The sequence below is a fragment of the Chelon labrosus genome (assembly GCF_963514085.1).
Source record: "Chelon labrosus genome assembly, chromosome: 7".
Taxonomy (NCBI): domain Eukaryota; kingdom Metazoa; phylum Chordata; class Actinopteri; order Mugiliformes; family Mugilidae; genus Chelon; species Chelon labrosus.
Genome location: NC_140343.1, coordinates 15905725 through 15923638, shown reverse-complemented (window position 1 = coordinate 15923638; position 17914 = coordinate 15905725). Strand labels below are relative to the sequence as shown.

General features: G+C 42.0%; 2 protein-coding genes across 2 annotated transcripts in view; both read right to left on the bottom strand.

The window, feature by feature from the left end:
* The window catches only part of ell (elongation factor RNA polymerase II), a 32838-nt gene extending 24379 nt beyond the window's left edge, over positions 1–8459 (bottom strand). The window contains exon 1 of the mRNA XM_084549124.1: positions 8185–8459. Within this exon, the coding sequence (XP_084405250.1) occupies positions 8185–8319 (135 nt within the window). The 5' untranslated portion in view covers positions 8320–8459. The remainder of the gene's footprint in view (positions 1–8184) is intronic.
* Positions 8460–9093: 634 nt separating this feature from the next.
* Positions 9094–17630, bottom strand: fkbp8 (FKBP prolyl isomerase 8). Its single transcript, XM_084549126.1, has 9 exons — positions 17227–17630; positions 16375–16640; positions 14300–14469; positions 14098–14186; positions 13789–14009; positions 12786–12958; positions 12633–12710; positions 10722–10859; positions 9094–10493 (listed from the first exon to the last, which is right to left on the bottom strand). Exons 2-9 carry the CDS (start codon positions 16607–16609, stop codon positions 10407–10409), a joined length of 1191 nt encoding a protein of 396 aa, XP_084405252.1. The 5' UTR covers positions 16610–16640; positions 17227–17630; the 3' UTR covers positions 9094–10406.
* Positions 17631–17914: the final 284 nt, after the last annotated feature.

The following is a 17914-nucleotide window of genomic DNA, read 5'->3' as shown; positions in this document are numbered from 1 at the left end:
TATCAGCTTGATTCGCCTGCTCAGCCACAATCTCCCTGAGCCCTTACTGAAAAGAAATTTGTTTCTAGCCTGTTGATAAATTGCAAGGTGCTATACTGTCACAATAGTATGCGAGTTTGAGTTTCTAAAAAAGCTAAAAACATAAGAAACATGATTCAGGGAAAATAAACACTGAAAGTAAGACTGATTTAAAGGTTGAGGCTAAATGATATCCTAACAGCTTACAGTTTTGTTGTAAATGTGCACAGGAATAGCCATGGCAGGTATAGATGTGGTACCCAAATTGTCAGGTGTTTGGTTGCATCATTGTCACACTGATGAGATGTTCCACCTGTCTAGGATTTCAGAGGTGCAAAGAGCACTTTGTGCCGTGCACTCTGCAGGGATGAAATGGTACTGGGTGTCCCGACTCTCAACACACGGTGTGCATGCATCACTGTTGAGTATGTGCTTTGCGTAAAAATGTGGTGCACAAGTGTTCCTCTTTAAAATAGCTGTGACAGCAGTGTTTGAAGTAACACGCCCACATGTAGGCTTAATTGGGCCCCCTTGTTGGTGTATTTACTGTAACTGGCTCTTCACCACTAGAAAGCAATCCTTTGAAGCTTTTAGTCAGTTTTCCATCTAATGAATGCTGAGCTACGTTTGATCTTGTGCCTGAAACGGAAGCATTGTTGCAAGAGTACATGCAGCATCTGGCAGTATTGTGTTACATTCACGACACTATTAATGATTGAAAAGTCATTTTATTTTCAAAAAAGTCATCCATCCATGATGAAACAGCACTGGAAATATGGTTAAGAACAAAACTGCTACACTGGAACACTGATCGTATACTGAGATGGTCATTGAATAAAAAAAGATGCACAAATGCATAAATACAGACTGACAACAGCTGTGTGGTTGGCTACACCCGTAGTTAAAAAGAGTGACACAGTTTTGCTTCCTCACATATCTGCTACACAACACACGAAGACGTCAGCTCTGTCAACTACAATAAGACTAGCGTTGTCAAAATAATCTGCTCTGGGAATCTCAGTGCAGTGTGAACATCGCATTAGACTTTTACTTGGAAATGCCACTCTTGAATTTGTGTACAACAGGAGTGCCCACACTTTTTTGGCTTGTGATGTTCTGAACAGAGTCAGCCAGCGTTGCATAGTCCAGTTCTCCCACTCATTTTTATAGCCCTTCTTTAGTCAATATAAAAAAGGCTAACTACTTAGCTCGACATAGGGAGGCCATAGGGAGGATAGGAGACAGACTAAATTATTATTATTTATTTTTTTATTATTATTAAATGGCACATTATCTACCTGCACTACCTACGTATTGGGCACCGCTGGTTTACAATATATACTAACCTCATGAAAACAAACACATTTCGTGAGCATGTGTCTTCTTCCCCCAACATATTAAACTGAACCAACATTGAAGTCCACAAAAAGCTGATTTCTAGTAATCTGGGGCCCTGACAAAAGTGATGTGAAAGTGATGACTCAGCAGGCTTTAAAGCAGGCCCAAAAAAGAAATTAAAAAAAAAAGCAAAAAGCAAAAGAAGGGAAAATGGCAATTTCCCTTATTCACCTTCAACTGAATGGCTTGTGCATTAAAAGCAGTTTTAAACAATACAATAAAGAAATTAAACTTGTAACACCAGCAAAGGCTGCAGGTTCAAAATAGTTAATATTGTGCATGAGAAGTTCACACAGGAATGGTAAGGTGCATTGGGCTGCGAAATGAGACGGGGCTGAACTTCAACTTGACCGCAACACTATGAATACTATGCATGCTGTTAACCCACTTAAATAGTTGTTGCGCCAACCCACACCAAATTGCAGGCAGCTTTTCATCTCTCCAAACTATTGGTAAGACAGGTAAGACCTGCTTTGAAGGACTACATTCCTGGTAAAATTTTTAAATCACCTCGAAGTGTTCTTTTCAATAGGCTACTAATATTTGCACAGACATTGTTATCAATAAAATTAGTAGATATGCACTTAAAGGTATAAAACAAACAAACAAAAAATGCTTATACTGCATCTACTTTCATGGGAAAGAGTTGCACACAATCAAACACAGAAGATCATTTTCATTCCTGGTGTTACTAGTGGCTTCAGGTGAAGATGGGCAATTAGGGAATCTCCCGCAGAGAGTTAACGATATCTCTGGGTCATTACGTTAGGGCCACCGACTGAATATTTAATCGCTGCAGAACTAAATTATGTAACTGAAGCTGGTTATATGAAACGTACAGTGAGTTTACAATGACTGCAGTATTTCGGTACTTTGCAAAGCTTTTAGGCACTTCAGATGCCGAGTTTCCTCCATCATGCAATGCCATGAGGGAGGCGTATGGCTGATGTGCAGTGCCAAGGACCCCAACTATTCGTGGCATTATTTTCTAAAGAATCCTCACTTGGCTGATAACGACAACAATAAACACTTGGTCTCTGAGGGAGAAAGACACATAAGGCTAGACTGCGTTATTAGCGAATTAAAAGAGGAATCTCCTTTTATAATCGGTCTTTTCAAACACGGAAAGGCCTGTTCTGAGTTTACAGAGATTCCTTCAAGGTTTGGCCTAATTCAGGTCTTCTGTATTTGCACAGCAATTTTTCAGGTGTTAAATCTAGGTATTTATTCACTATCATTAAAACCCACCAAGTGAAATAATGTCCTTAAAATGGAGGCTATATGCAAACTAAGTGCAAATGAGCAGAAAATGTGTCCTTTAACTCCAGGCAAAATGTTACCCTATTTGAGGCTCTGCACTGCTCCAATATTGATTAAAGCCATGAACACAAAGCATGTTTGTAGACCAAAGACCAAACCATGACCGATGCACTGAGTGATCTCTTGAAAAAGACATAGCAGGTCAGGGAGTGTGCTCGGTGTGCAGTGACACAAGGTTGACATGGTCACTTATGGTAACCCTGCCACAGGACAGAGGAACACCATGACATTTAGAGTCATTTTTGGCCTTAGTGGTTATGGTCATCTCTTGCGGTGCCCCGTGATCTGCTGAAACTGGGGAGTAAGCATTCCTTAAATAACCACAGCGCTGGCACAGACCAACCAGTGTCAAGCAGCGAAATCCCCACCCAGGCTCTATTACTTCCCATACCATTCCCATAGGGGTTGAGGTAGGGGGTACAAGGCCAAACACATAGCTTGTCAACCCATGTACTTCTTCATCTGCATAAAAAAAATGTGACCATCTAATTATTTATGTTATTTTGCTTACAGGAAATCTTTCAGATAAAACGTTTTATAGAAAGGGGGTTTCATTTGTGAAAACAGAACAACACAGGTAATAAAAGTTGTTTACCTTGCGACAAAACCAAACTGCAATCTCAGTAGTTGAGACAATCCCATATCTGTGATGACAAGCTCATCTCTCCAAAACAAAAGACCCAGCCCAGCGCCAGCGACTTAATCAAAGTATTTCATTTCTCATACATGCCAACACAAAACAATGTGGTTTAACAATGAATGAAATGCAGAATAAACTGCACAGGATAGATCAGAGTAAACTGCATCACGAGATGGGTGCCACTTCTGTGATGATTGAAGAACACGAAACTCAGAAGAAGTCTACTGCGTAATCACAAATCATTTAATGTCCAAAGATAGATTTGACATTTTCAAACTCTGGCAGAGGGAGGGAAAAAAAATAAAAAAATCTAAACTTAAATTACAATTCTGAGCATGCAACAGTGGCAATAATACTGTCAAACATATATGAACTAGTACAACCCTGGATGGAATTTAAATAAAAACACCCAAAATGTCATGAATATTGACAAAATTTTATGATGCACTTGCAAGCAACACATCTGAAACAATCTTTACAATTGATAACTTATTTTTGTGGAAAACACTCTGAGAATTTAGAGATAGCTGGGTCTTTGGCAATAATAAAAATAAAAACTCGTCAGAGAGTGAATCACACTATTCAAGCTGTGTTATCCACTACCGTGCTAAAACAACAGTCACCCAGAGCCGTAATTAAAAACTTTTATCTGTACTCTCCATAACCTTCAGCTTGATGACGCTCAGTTGCCTTACTCATTTCCTTGCTTATGTCACAACCAGTAAAAAAAAAAAAAAAAAAAAGGGAAAAGTGAGTCTCTGGGCTGCCAGTCCCACAGCAGGAGCTCCAGTTCACTCTGTCCTCAGATGTACCAACAGAGCAACCCAGCTGACACTCACGTCTCATACAGGAAGCAGTCAACACACTGAACTGCTGCTGCCTGATGATCGCTGCACAATGCGACAACATTTGCCATTTGGTTAGCTTGCACTGGAATGTGACCAGTAAGCCTTAAGAATTTCTAGTTCTGCCACAATGTGGAATGCATGTAGTGACTTTAAGATGATAATTAAAAGTTTACTTCGCTTCCTCTTCACCCCCAGCACATGTCTGCTGTTGGGTGGCATCCAGAGCCTGAATTATGAGGAAGCCCAAGGCACTCAGCTGCCCTTAAAGTCTACACTGAAAGCAATATCTGCTTGTGTTGGATTGGTGACATGTGTTACAATAATAAGACCTTCATTTTCTTTCTAATTAACTATGGTTAAATTGAGTAATTTGACTCTCTACACCAAAGAATGCGATCTGAACTGCACAAAACTAAATTTAACTGAATTCATGTAAGAAGAAGTCTTTGCCTGTGGGTGTTCGTAGAAATGTGGGCTGCATTAGTCGAGAGTCTTTATCTTTTTGCACTGGTCATAATGTCGTTCTTCAACGGCTGGTCTGAATTTCAACATGGTACTTTAAATATTCAAAGTTGTACGCTCTCGTTTATGTAACACACACCGATCAGCCACATTATTAAATCCGCCTGCATAATGCTGTGTTGGTCCCACACATGCCACCAAAATAGATCTAACCCGTTGACGCATGGGGTCAGCAAGACCTCTGAATGTGCCCTGAGGAATTAGGTCCCAAGATGCTTAATCGGATTGAGATTTGAGGAATTTGGAAGCCAAGTCAGCAGCTTGAATTCTTCATTAGGTTCTGAACAAGTTTTGCAGTGTGCATTATCCTGCTGAAAGAGACCACTGCCATCAGGGAATATAGGGTGTATGTGCAAAGCAGCAATGTTTAGGTCGCTGGTACGTGTCAAAGAAGCAGCCACGTGGATGTCAGGACTCAACGTTTCCGAGCAGAAAATTGCCAAATTGCTGTATGTTCTGACAAACGGTGCATCTCACCGTTGCCAGCATTAAAGCTTTCATCAATTTGTATTTTTTTATTTATTTTTTCCCTGTTGAACCAGATCACAGGGGCCAGCTTTTGCTCTCCATGCCCAACAGTAAGCCTAGAGCACCCATGACCCTGCTGCCAGTTCACCAGCTGTGCTTTGTTGAACCGCTTTTTGTGGTGCGTACCGCTACCATTTGGACGTTTTGACCTAATAATCTAGCTAGCACAGCATGGATTTGTCACAAGTTGGTCAGATCCTCATTCTTGCCCATTTTCCTGGGCAAAGAAACATCAAGAACTCGCTTGTTGCCCGATATATCCCACTCCTTAGCAGGTGCATTTTAACAGCATAATTAATGTTATTCACGTCACCCGTCAAGTAGAATGCAGTGAAATACATTTAGACATACAGCACACCTATGCATGACTACAACTGGTTTAACATACTCATCATCTGTAATCATGTGAAGCTGCTGTAACTGCGCTGAAGCAAAACTTGACACAATTAGTGTTTCTGTGTCATCGCAACTCTAATAAAAGACAAAGTACTGTCACATTTTACTAGTAGTCTGTCCTAACACAAACTGAGATCTCCTGAACTGCTGACTATAGTGATACTTATTTATTTATACTGTACTGTATGTACATCTCCTCCCTTGCTGTAGAACTGCAAATTCCCCCATAGTGGAATCAATGAAGGATTGTCTTTTCTCATGGAGATACCTTACACACCAGAAACCCAAATGCTTTTCAACAGTGGTTCCAGCTTAGATGGTACATCGGAAAAATGATACAGCACCTAATTTATCATTATACTGATCTGAAGCCGCACCACAAGCTGTCGCTTCTATAGCGTACACACAATACTACTCAAGACCTGTCAAACTACGATAAGAGTAAGGGTGAGTAAGTCTGCATGTCTGTACAAGGGGCAGTACCTAAGAAAAGCGCATCTTAGCTGTATGCTCTGTTGCTACGTTTATGTGCAGCATGCCCACTTTATTTGGATGCAGTTTGCTGCTGTATTTTTAATTTTACCTGAAACTTTGTGATAGTGAGAATTTGTTAAAAGCAATGTAAGACCTGTCAAATCAAGGATATGTTTTGGGTGATGGAAAACGTCGGATGAGGCAGCACTACCGGCTCTTGTTTTAATGCATAAAATGACTACATTTCCTTCTGAAACGTACAAAAGAATTTGGCAACTTAAACAAACGCTGTTCATTGCAGAAACCAAATATGAGAACAGTCTACATAAACCAATCAGGCTTAACATTATGACCACCTTCCTAATATTGTGTAGGTCTCCCTTGTGCCTCCCAAACAGCTGTGACTCATCCGAGAATGGACATAAGCGTTCTGAGGGTGTCCTGTCGTGTCTGGCAACAGAATGTTATTAGTCGGGGCATTTGGGTGCTATGGGTTGAAGGGAGGGGCCTCTGTGGGTCAGGCTTGTTCCAGTTCATCTCACAGATACTTGTTCAGTATGGGATCTAATGAATTTGGAGGCCAGGTCAACACCTTGTGCTGTTTTTTTGAGTTGCTTCTAAACTGTTTTTTGTGTGTGTGTGCCTGCGTCAGGCTGCATCCTGCTGGGGGTGCCTGCTGCCATCAAGGAGTGTCATTGCTATGGGGTGGGGGTGCCTCGTCTGGTCTAGGTGGGTGGTACATGTCTAAGTAACATCCACATTAATTCCAGGTCCAAACGTTTCCCAGCAGAACATTGTATTGTCACAAGATGGTTCATGTTATTTACTTCTCCTGTCTGTGGTTTTAATGTTGGTGTATCTAAATAGTAAATCTCCTCAACAAACGTCAGCAACTGGATTCTTTCTTTGCTGATGCGACTACCGTAGCAACATATCTTTAAGAGTTGGGTGATTCTCCTGCATGACAATTTCTTTCGTGTGTCCAGTGAGGAGTAACACCCTTCCTACAACTAGTAGTCACCCAATCACCTGTCACAATTTGATTGTTCTGGCTTATCGGCTGCAGTCCTGCTTTACACTGCCACTGAAGCTGGAGATAAGGCCCTTTCCTCATGGCCTGCCAGGTTTTCCCTGTCAAATATTTATAGAAGCTGAAACGTTAGACGGCCACCAGCAGACTTAAAGCCAAGCCAGCAAGAAGAGACATTTCAGACAGCAGGCCCTTGCAGACTCTTATTTAAAAACCAGTGCGCCGACGAAGAAATGGGTTCAACCTTAGTGTTTAACAACTTGGGAGAAGATTTAAATGCTGCGAGGCGAACATGAGCCTTTTACTGGCAGCGAAGGGGGTTGGGAAATTAAATCTTTCGCATGAATACCGGGTACTTTTCCAACATATCCATGAAGCTGTTGTCATGAAGCTAGGCTCTCGCTCAGATCAGAAAACTTCCAAGACTGAGAAGACGAGGCTTGTATTTCCAACAGTAGCAGTTACCATTATGTGTGGGTAGTTGTTGTTGTTGGCTAGTTCAGCTAGCAGCGTTTGCCCAAAACATTTTTTGACAGCTTAACAAAGTTTCTGGAAACATCTGTTCATAACACGAGTCGCTCCAGCTTTTTCAGTTAAGACTCGTCTATTTTAGCAGAACAAGTTATCAAGTTAAAAACTGTTGCGCCAGTTGAAAACAAGCACACTAACGCGACGAAATACAACAAACGGCTTTATCCAGGATCACCGAGATTGATCGATGCCCGAGTGCGGCGTTCAACAGTCGGTGTGGAGTCTGGGTGTAGCTGGGAGGCTACACACACCCTACATCAGTCTGCCTGGCAGGACCGGCTCAACTATTACACTTCTCAAGCCCAACCAGAACAGCCTGCCGAGGCTGGGTATCGCAGCACGAAGGCAGCAGAAGCAGCAGAAGCAGCAGAAGCAGCAGCAGACGGAGCAGGGACTGACCTCACTCTGCCTGTCACAGCCGCCAGCACGGACTTCAGTCGCAAACCGAAATGTCGCGGCGGTCGAAAGAGTCCACTTACCTTGCCGCTTTGGTAGCCCTCAAACGCTCTCAGCGCGCTGTCAGTGAGTTTAACGTGAAAGACGGAGACATTGCTGCCGTTGCTCACTCTTCCACAGGACAGTCCGTAGCACTGCTCCTCCTTCAGCGCCGCCATCTTGCTACCGTTCCCACCACGCGCACGGACGCACTCTGTCGTAAACCGAGAACTCCCGTTGCTTTTCAATGAATATTCAATGACCGGTCACTGACGATGGAGTCACCGGGCAGCAATGAAGCCCTATATAGTCACATGTTTAATATAAATAAAAAATACATTTACACCGGAGCACACGCGTCACAATGAAATGTTATTGTAACAGCTTACTCTTATGCTGTGATACATTTGTTGACTTTTAATTGTCGACTTTTACTACTTATATTTAAACCAACTTCATAGTAGAATATTTTTTTTTAATGTATTCTTCTTTTTATTTATTTATGCAATTTGTGAAATGTCTGACAAAGTATACATTCCTCGCAGCATGTAGTTAACCAGCATTTCCCTCAATGATGCGTAAGAACAGGGAAATGATAGGTCATCTGATCACGTCAGCGGTACGTCAACGACTGGAGGAAGGAAATAAACACAACAGCTTGGGGATATCCAGAAAGCCTGGGAATGTCCAGCTGTAAACACATCTAAAAGGGGGAAATGCTTAATATTTAAGAGATGTCTGTGGCTGTTATTTCTCTGAAGACAGCCGCTGTACAAATATTATGGATGGATGCCTCCGTAGTACAGACATTACTGATCAACTCTGTTATGAACCAAAAAATACAGCAGAGTATCTGTGATTGCTGGTGGACCAGGAGCATCAGATTAATTACTTGAAAACTGCTCACGAGACACAAAACAAATATGTGACACAAAAAGTAAACTGGTTTGATAAGAGGCATATTTTATTGTGATGAATACAAAATTAACAAATGCAGTGGATGCAAGGAATGTTTTCCGATCACTTTCTTTGTTTGTCAGCAAATCCTTACGCAACTACTCTGAAAAAGCCACAGATTTGGTGCAGTCACATTTACAGTATGCAGTATGAGAAAGTAAAGGTCAAGAACGGGGCGAATAAATAAACACCTAAAGTTAACACAATATAAAGGAAACTTCACCAGGCAAAGGAAGAAAAAACACATTCAACATTGTAGTTTTGAGGTTCACCCTTCAACATTTGGTCATTATCATCAAAAATTGAACTGTAATTTACTGAAATCGGAAAAATAAACTCTCCTTCACGCCCCGCCAAACCAGGTACTGTTCTCTGCCCTGGCGTTAAAGGTAATAGCTGCATCTCAAAAGAAAGTACAGTCTATCTACAATAGCTGATGATTTAAAGTGTGTATGCATCCTGACCATGAATGAAGATATCTTTCATCTTTAAATTGTAGTCCCAGTCATGTACCGTGTAATTTTAGTGTACACTACCATTCGTGTTGAGTGTCCAAATGCTGCAGTATGTTATGAGGGGTTTCTTAGACTTTTTATCCTCCATACATGGACACAATATTAGTCTTTACATAAAGTTCAGCATATACACGTTGGAATGGACATTATATAAACTAAAGAAAAAGCGGACATTATAAGTAAGGTAGAAAATCTAGAAGGACTGTTTTGTCGCAACACTTTAAACAAGAGTTTCTATCTCTGGTGATTTAGTGTACCTGTGTCTATATAAAGAGCGAAAGGGAACGCGCACACACACCAGGCTAACTAGCCATCTCTAAGTGAAATCACGTCTCAGGGATAATAAATATTAATTTAACTGAGCAACCTGAGGCTTTAAAACTACAGGGTAATCATAGGACCATATCACAATAGCTATTTTTAAATAAGAAAAGAAAATGCTCCTATCTGAATCTATTTTCAATAATCTTTCATTTCAAAGCTCCAATAATCAGTTTTCACCAACTACCAAAGACAAAGAACAATGGCAGCAAAAGAAACACGTCTGGCAATGTGATAGATATGCATTTGCAAGTTTGGAAATGCATTTCCCATCTGCAGTTATTGATGATTTATCATTTGTCACATATAGTTCTCAAACATAGCAGAGAAAAGAGAGCCACAGTGAAGAGGCAACTGACCGACTGACATTTTCACCGTCTTTGACGAAAGGTCAGAAGGCAGCGCCAGTTGTGTTTCCGTGTTTAGGCTCTCCCATAGCATGGTAGCGGTCAGGCCATTACTACAGGTTCGCTTCAATTTCTAGCAGCTATGACAACGGATAAAGCTACACCGCCGATGGCTACTGCAGTGGCACCAAACAGCCACTTCCAACTGAGACCCTGGGGAAATAAAAGGAGAGAGGGTTAGGGTTAGCTCCTGTTAATTAGGCTGAATAATATCACGACATGGTAAATACCTCAACAGCAAGATATTTATCTGACATAAAATATCCACACATTACTCTTATTTCCTAATAATTACAAATGACACATCACTCAAATAGAATTAATAAAATTGTATGAGCATTGTTTTTTTTTAACATGTTGTCTAAGAAATGACCGTCTCACCCAAGAAGACTTGGCCCGGTGTTTCTGCGTGCTGCTACTGCTAGAGGGGTTGCCCAGCATCTTCTTATACATGGCCTGCTCTGCACCCCTCTGCTCCGAGTGCTTCTTCACCAGCTTGGAGAGCTCTGCATGGATTGTCTGTACGGGAGAGACACCAGTCCAAAATGTGAAAAACCCTCTTTAATCTACCAACGTTGCCATCCGGACATGCAGGAAACAAAGTAGTGCTACTGTATAACAACCCAAGACTGATTTCCTTGATAATAAATGTGTCAGGATGACAACAACCTCACACCAACAGACACAAGTGGTCACTGTGCTGTCTGGAAAGAACAAAAAAGGCTTTTAAAGAGGGACACAGCCAAATTATTGCCTTTGATTATACTGGAAAATATCTGGATGAAGATATTTTTTTAAAACCTCAACATAATTCAACGCCGGATAAAATGCCATGCCATTCTTTGTTGTCTCCCATGAAATCACAGGATTGCATCACAAAGTTGCCCTGCCATTTAGCCCACATGTCCACACAATTATTCCAGGATATGGGTGTAGTTATTGTTCCAGCACAGTCTCAGATCTGAGTCACATCGTTGCTCTTAAAGATGGTGAGTGACTAAGCAAAGCAATGTTTTCAGTCAAAAAATGTTTATGCTTAGTAAAAGCATTTCTGAAAGACTGACAGAGCATCATTACATCGAGTTCACAGCAATTAATTCAATTAATTTATATTTAAGTGCAGTCTACCCGTGATGATACGTGGGGAGCGGAGAGACTGCGTGACCAGTAACGATGAGTTGCCACGACTTTAGTACAATTAACTACCCACTAGAGAGACAAAAATGACACAACTTGCCTAGGCTAAACAAACATGCAACCTCTTGTCCTGACAGGAAGTGTGTGTCCAAATACTGTCCAGATGGAGGCTGTCTAATCTGGAACTGTCAAGTCTGCACGTCGTTGCAAAAAAATAAACAAACCACAGACAAATAAATCTTCTTTCACCCATTTGATTTTAAGACAGAGGGCGTCCAGAGCTGACACGAGTGTAAAAAATGCAGGCAGTCTGTCAATGCCTGGAGAAGGGAACGATAGTGCGTCATCTTGTCACTTCATGACGCCCTCGCCTGTTTAAGACCGCCTCATTGATTATAATGAGAGCGTCCCAGTATTGTCACTGAAGCACACCCACTGCTCCTGCTGTTAGAACATTGGGTTATTTAGGGAGTTTTTTCATTGTTATAAAACTTAGAAACAAAACTATTTTAACATGAAAACAACAAATCGGGCACTAATTCAATATGTGTTGACACACACCACTTTAAATACACACTAGGGAATCAATCATGAAATGACACAACTCACCCACGCAAAAGGGAGCTTTGGTGCAAATACCTCTTTACTCAATATATGCAGAGATACTTCAGATTTCCAACTACACGCCTACTTCAGCTAAGATATACTGTTACAAAAGGCAACAGTACATTTAATTTAGATTTTATGTGTTGCCTGAAAAGTGGTGTGCAGGCCATGTGCTGTCTGACAGATTGGTGTAGGACTGAAGTGGGGCGTTCTGGGCATGAGTACCATGGTGCTGCAGCTGATCCAAGAAGCCCACACAATTAGCCGAGTACTGTCAAATGGCCTTGTGTAGCCAAAGAACCACATGTACCCAGTTGTACAAGCGAGAGAGCAGAAACAGCGGCTAGGCATTAGATATGGCTGGGGTGCAGGGCGAACCTATTTACAGCAACAACATGAAAACAGATCCTCTGAAATGATGAATCAGCAGTTCACCTGGCTGTGTGATGATTTACCCTATAGCACCATCTACTGGCCAAAAGAGGAGGCTGCCATTTCTCTATAAAGATGCAGTTTACTAAACAAATAGTGAGATGAGGTCAAAAGTACCTTGTTGCTCGGTTCCAGCTTCAGCGCTTTCCTCAATGTTTGAATAGCTTCTGTGTATTCACCTTGCAAGGCCAGTACCTAAGGCGAGAACACAAAACTCATAAGATACTGAACCTTACAGGGACAAACTGAAAGAAACTGAACAATGCATACCTTGCCCATGCGGAAAAGTGCTTTTATGTTTTCTGGCTGGTGTGCAAGTGCTGAGACACAAGATTTGAGTGCGGCATCATAGTGGTCCAGTTTCAGCTGAGAAGCAGCCATGTTGTTTAGACACTTCACTTTCACGTCCATCAGCTCATTCTCCTCCTCAGGGGTAATGTCAACTGTCACAGAAGACACAACAAATAAACAAAAACTAGTAAAAAGGTCACATACTCAATAGTTATACCATCCAAATGCATATCATTGTAATTATGGCACTAGTGACAATCAAAGAGAATATTATTATTTATATTTCGAAATACAGTTGTTTTGAGGCTAAATCTAAGGGCCCGTCCACACGGAAACGCCGAAACGCAGAAGTTTTTCATCGTTTTGGCCTTTCGTCCACACGTATCCTGTAAACCCATAGCCCTAAAACGCACTTTTCTGAAAACGGGTCCCAGGGTGGAGAAATTCGCAAACGCAGCTCTTGCGTTTTCATGTGGACGGCGAAAACGGGGAAAACGATGACGTCATCGCCACACTCCCGAGCAGCCTTCCACATCCCGCGAGACGTCTCGTAACAACATCAACAACAATGGCGGACTACATGCTAGTTTTCCTGCTGGAGAAGATATTGAGCCTATTAGGGTTACTAGGGCAAAATATCATGCTCCTGTGCCACCACGCTGAGCAAAAAAGGCGATTTGTAAACAGCGCTCAAGATTTGTGCGCATGCTCCGCCTCTTCCTCTCCGTTTTTGGTGAATTTCTGAAACTGAAACAGCGCCACCTATAGGCCTGGAATATGAAGTAGCGTTTTCGGTCGTGCTGAAACGGACCCGTGTGGACGCGGATATTTCTTGAAACGATGATCGAAAACGGAGAGGGAAAAGATCGTTTTCGTACGTGTGGACGAGGCCTAAAACTTACAAAAATGCAAAATCAAAGTAAGCACTACTAGACAGAACAACCCTACTAGTATAACGCTGACTCCCTGCCATGCATTTTACCTTTAGAACTAGACTCTGTTATCTGCAGGGCAATGCTGTAGGAGTTGACAGCAAAAGCGTAGTCCCCACGCTGATAATGGACATTGCCCCTCTCCCTCTTATGACCGGCCAAGGCAATCTTTTCTACAGGAGGCAGCAGCTCCAGGTCTGGAGCGTCTGTAGCGTCCAGCAACTCCACTTCTAGGGACAGCTCAGCGTTTGGGGGAATCTGGGGTTCAGCACTGGAGAGGAGAAGAAACACTGCTATGTTTAGGAATTAAGGAACCTAAGAGACATTACTCTGGATTACACACACGAATCATGTCATACCTTCCCCGGGCACCATATGCGTATTTTGCATCAGTCTGGATGAGTGCCTTCTCTCCCATTTCCATGAGCTGCACCGTCAAATCCAGGGCCTAGAATGAGAAAAATGTCTCTGCAGTCAGTAACAGATATCTACAATGTAAGTGGCTATTAAATCATATTTTCCTGCATACATGTTTTCCATGTCTTAGAAACAAGGTTATACCTGGATGACGTCACCATCTCCCAGAGTGAAGGAGAGGTCACTTTGCTCCTCTACAATCGTCCCGTCCTTCAGGTATGTTTTAAGATGAATCTTTACATTCTGTCCTTTCTGTGGTCGACTGTCTCGCCCTCGCCCTGCTTCCAGGACTTTTTTCTTCAGCTGGTCATTGCCTGAAGACACACATTAATTTCAGTTGTAGCACCGATTACGCTCCAGTGACCGTGGGGTAAAAGGCAAAAGTGTGTACGGACACACTTTTTCACCTTGTGAATGGTATTGTGGTATACAGTGTGTGGATTGTGGATATTAATATTGCTACAGTAAATCATTCTGCAGTAATATCTACCTATCAACCACAACAACAAAAATGATCATGACCCTGGTCCTGGCATTTATGTGAATGTTACTATGATAACTAACACAATCTGGACACTGTTGCAAAATAAGCACACCACCGTGGCAGTGTCAGGGGTTATTCCTTGCATCCTGGCATCATATGTTAAGTAGAGATGCACCGATTTATCGGCTGGTGACCGGAATCGGCCGATTTTCACGTGATCGGCCATGACCGGAGACCGGCCGGTCAGTCTGACATATGCCGATTTTTTGCCGGTCAAATGCACTCGCATTTACATCGCACAACATCAGCATCACACACAGGCCAGCTGACAGTCTTGCCTGGGCCCGGGACGAGATAATCTTAGACGAACTTCTCTCTCTTCTCTCACCGGTAGCCTGACTCTGTCCCTCCGCTCCGAGACAGCGGGCCCCTCCCGCATCACTCTCGCTGTCACCTGACTGCAGCTGGATCTCTCATCCTCTCTGACGGAGCTACCAAACTCAACTGCTTCTGTCAAAGATAACGTGTTGTGTCGGGCTTTTATACAAGCTAATGGACGTTAACATTAGAGCTAGCCTGTAAGGTCACGTTACAAGGCTGGTAAACGTTGGCTGCGCTGTTTCTAACCTACGTTCACTTTACTAGTCCCAGCTTCACCGTCACCACCTTTTTTTAAATATTTGTTAAGAAAATCTTTAAGGCCTCTATTTTCTTCTCTTCTTCTCTTTTCTTTCCTTTTCTGAGCACCAGACTTATGCTGACCGGACATTTTGAGCGTACTGAACTTCAAATCAAACGGCAACATCAAATTGTGATCAGTGGCCAAACCATTTTTGTGTTGGGGGGGGTTTCTTGACCACTATTTCAAGGACAATTAGGAAGAAAACAAAAAAAAGGCTTTTATGTAACTCAAATATTACATATTTTTTTCCCCCCACACCAGGAGTAATTTATATAGTTCTATATTTATAGTGATAGCGATTATCTGTTCAAAAAACGTTCTATTAAAGAAAAGATAATATTAATATTCTATTAAAGAAGAGAAAATAAATCTTTGTGTGTGTTGTAAAGTGGTTAGAAAAAATGAAATCGGAATCGGCTAAAATCGGTATCGGCCGGGAAAATTGTAATCGGTGCATCTCTAATGTTAAGCGATGCATAGAGAGGTGGGCATCCATGTGGTACATTAGACCAGGCCACGTTCTTCCATTCATCCACGGCCTAGTGTTGATGCTCATGTGCTCGTTGTAGCTGCTTCCAGTAGGTGACAGGGGTAAGCACGGGCATTCATACAAAACAAACTGTGATGCACGGTCTGTTCTGACACCTCTCCATCAGAAGCAGCATTAACGTTTGCAGCAATTTCAGCTGCAGATCACATGTGCATCAGTGAGCCTTGTCTGTCCATGACACTGTTGCTGGTTCACTGTCTTTCCTTCCTACAAGAGCTGAAGTTTTGGAGACCTTTTAAGCCAGTCATCTAACTCTCACACATTGGCCCTTTTTAAAGTCGCTAGAATCCTTCCAGTTGTCCAGTTTTCCTTCTTTTAACATCAACATCATCTTTGAGGACAACATGTTCAACTTGCTGCCAAATATATCCCACAGACTGACCACCACGATAATGAGATCACCTGTGGTATTTACCCACCAGTGACTATGACCTGGTGGTCAAAATCTTACGGCTGATCGGTGTATCGACTATCTGTCATGTAAAGGTGCATTTGTAAAATACCTAAAACATCCAGCCACTCGTCGACTTGACCTGGAGGATCAGGATCTTCATTTCTCTCTTCTGACTGATGAGCATTTTTCCCCTTCCCGCCCCCAGCGTCTTCCAGAGGAGGGGGGTCATCGTCGTCAATGTCTTCTTCATCTAAAACCTCAAAGTCTTCCCCGCTGTCCAGCAACGAGGTCTGTCCAGTCTTCTTTGCGGATGGCAGGCTGTCATAGTTATCTGACGCGTCCATAGTCTCCTCTTTTTCACTCAGTGGTTGAGCTCTGTGACAGAATAAAACAAACATATATAGATAGCTTTTAAAAACGAGCCCTGAATTAATTCTTATATACCAAAACCAAAAAAAAATCAACCAAAATCATGATTAGCAAAAGCCCAAAATCAGTCTTCAAAATTTCATCCACTGCTAGCATCAATATGACATTACCCAGCTAATAACTGTATGATGCTAACATCTAAATGAAAACGACTGCTATCCGAAGCTAGCCAGAACTATAACGGTCATTATTTGTATTATTTATACAACTGCAATTACACCTCAAAGCTACCTGAGCTACAACTGTAATGCTCGCCACGCGTTTCCAGAAGTTTCTAACAACTGTTATGTCCTAGAGCGGCTAGCCGTCAACTGCTAACAAACGTTAGCCGGTAAAATGGTTTGGCGTTAGCAAAACAGCATTAGCTCAACTCTAGCTAGCTAGCTAGCTAGCTAGTAACTGTTAGTGAACATTAAGTGAATGTTTATATCTTGTCTTGACATTAACCACTGCAGATATATATTCCAGATGCTGTGGCGTAAACTGAATGCCATGTGTAATACATAGTTTTATCTAAACAGTCGTAGTTTACCTTCAAATAATATCAATGAGGAGCCTTGTTTTGGTCCTGAGCAATCTCCCGTCAGCCCACAGAGGTGAAGTCAGCTTGCTGTTGGTGAACGGGACGCCAATGGAGAGCGCGTGAGCTGGTGCATATACAACATCAAACTGACTTCGTCGCGGACTCTTACACATCTCCAACAAGCTGCTTCCTGTTAACCTTGAGATCCTGCGGCTCCTGCTCGTCTGTTGCACATTTTAATGCATATTAATGTTTACCTCACAGGCATCCGGAGGACTGCTGTTAAGCACTGTCTCAATTTAAAAGCACATAGTAGCAGAAATATAGCCGAATCAAGACCTTTAATCTGACATTTATGCACAAAAATTGTTTTTATAAATGATTCAGCACTTAAATGTCCAAAGCAGGACATACAGTTACGAAATGTCTTCAGAATTTATTTGTGGTATAATTACAGTGTAATGTTATAGCCTTAACCAAAACCGATAAAACTGTTTCACATAGCCTCTATTAAACATTAATAATTTGTGATTTTAAAGGTGTGCTCAAAGGTTCAGTCTTAACGCAAGTAGTTACGACAGAGCAATTAAAAGTTAAAACCTAACCTAGTGCATTACGATCCTTACTAATCATATACAGGATGTTTGTAAATTAACCACTGCCCTCCACGTACCTTTGACGCAGGCTTTCACCTTAA

What these genes read in the sequence shown, in the direction of transcription:
- fkbp8 (XM_084549126.1), bottom strand. Translation starts at nt 16,609, where the DNA reads ATGGACGCGTCAGATAACTATGACAGCCTGCCATCCGCAAAGAAGACT. An exon ending in CGAGTGGCTGGATGTTTTAG is followed by an intron (nt 14,470 to 16,374) that starts GTATTTTACAAA and finishes GTGTGTCTTCAG; the next exon opens with GCAATGACCAGCTGAAGAAA. An exon ending in AGCTGGAACCGAGCAACAAG is followed by an intron (nt 10,860 to 12,632) that starts GTACTTTTGACC and finishes TCTCCCGTACAG; the next exon opens with ACAATCCATGCAGAGCTCTC.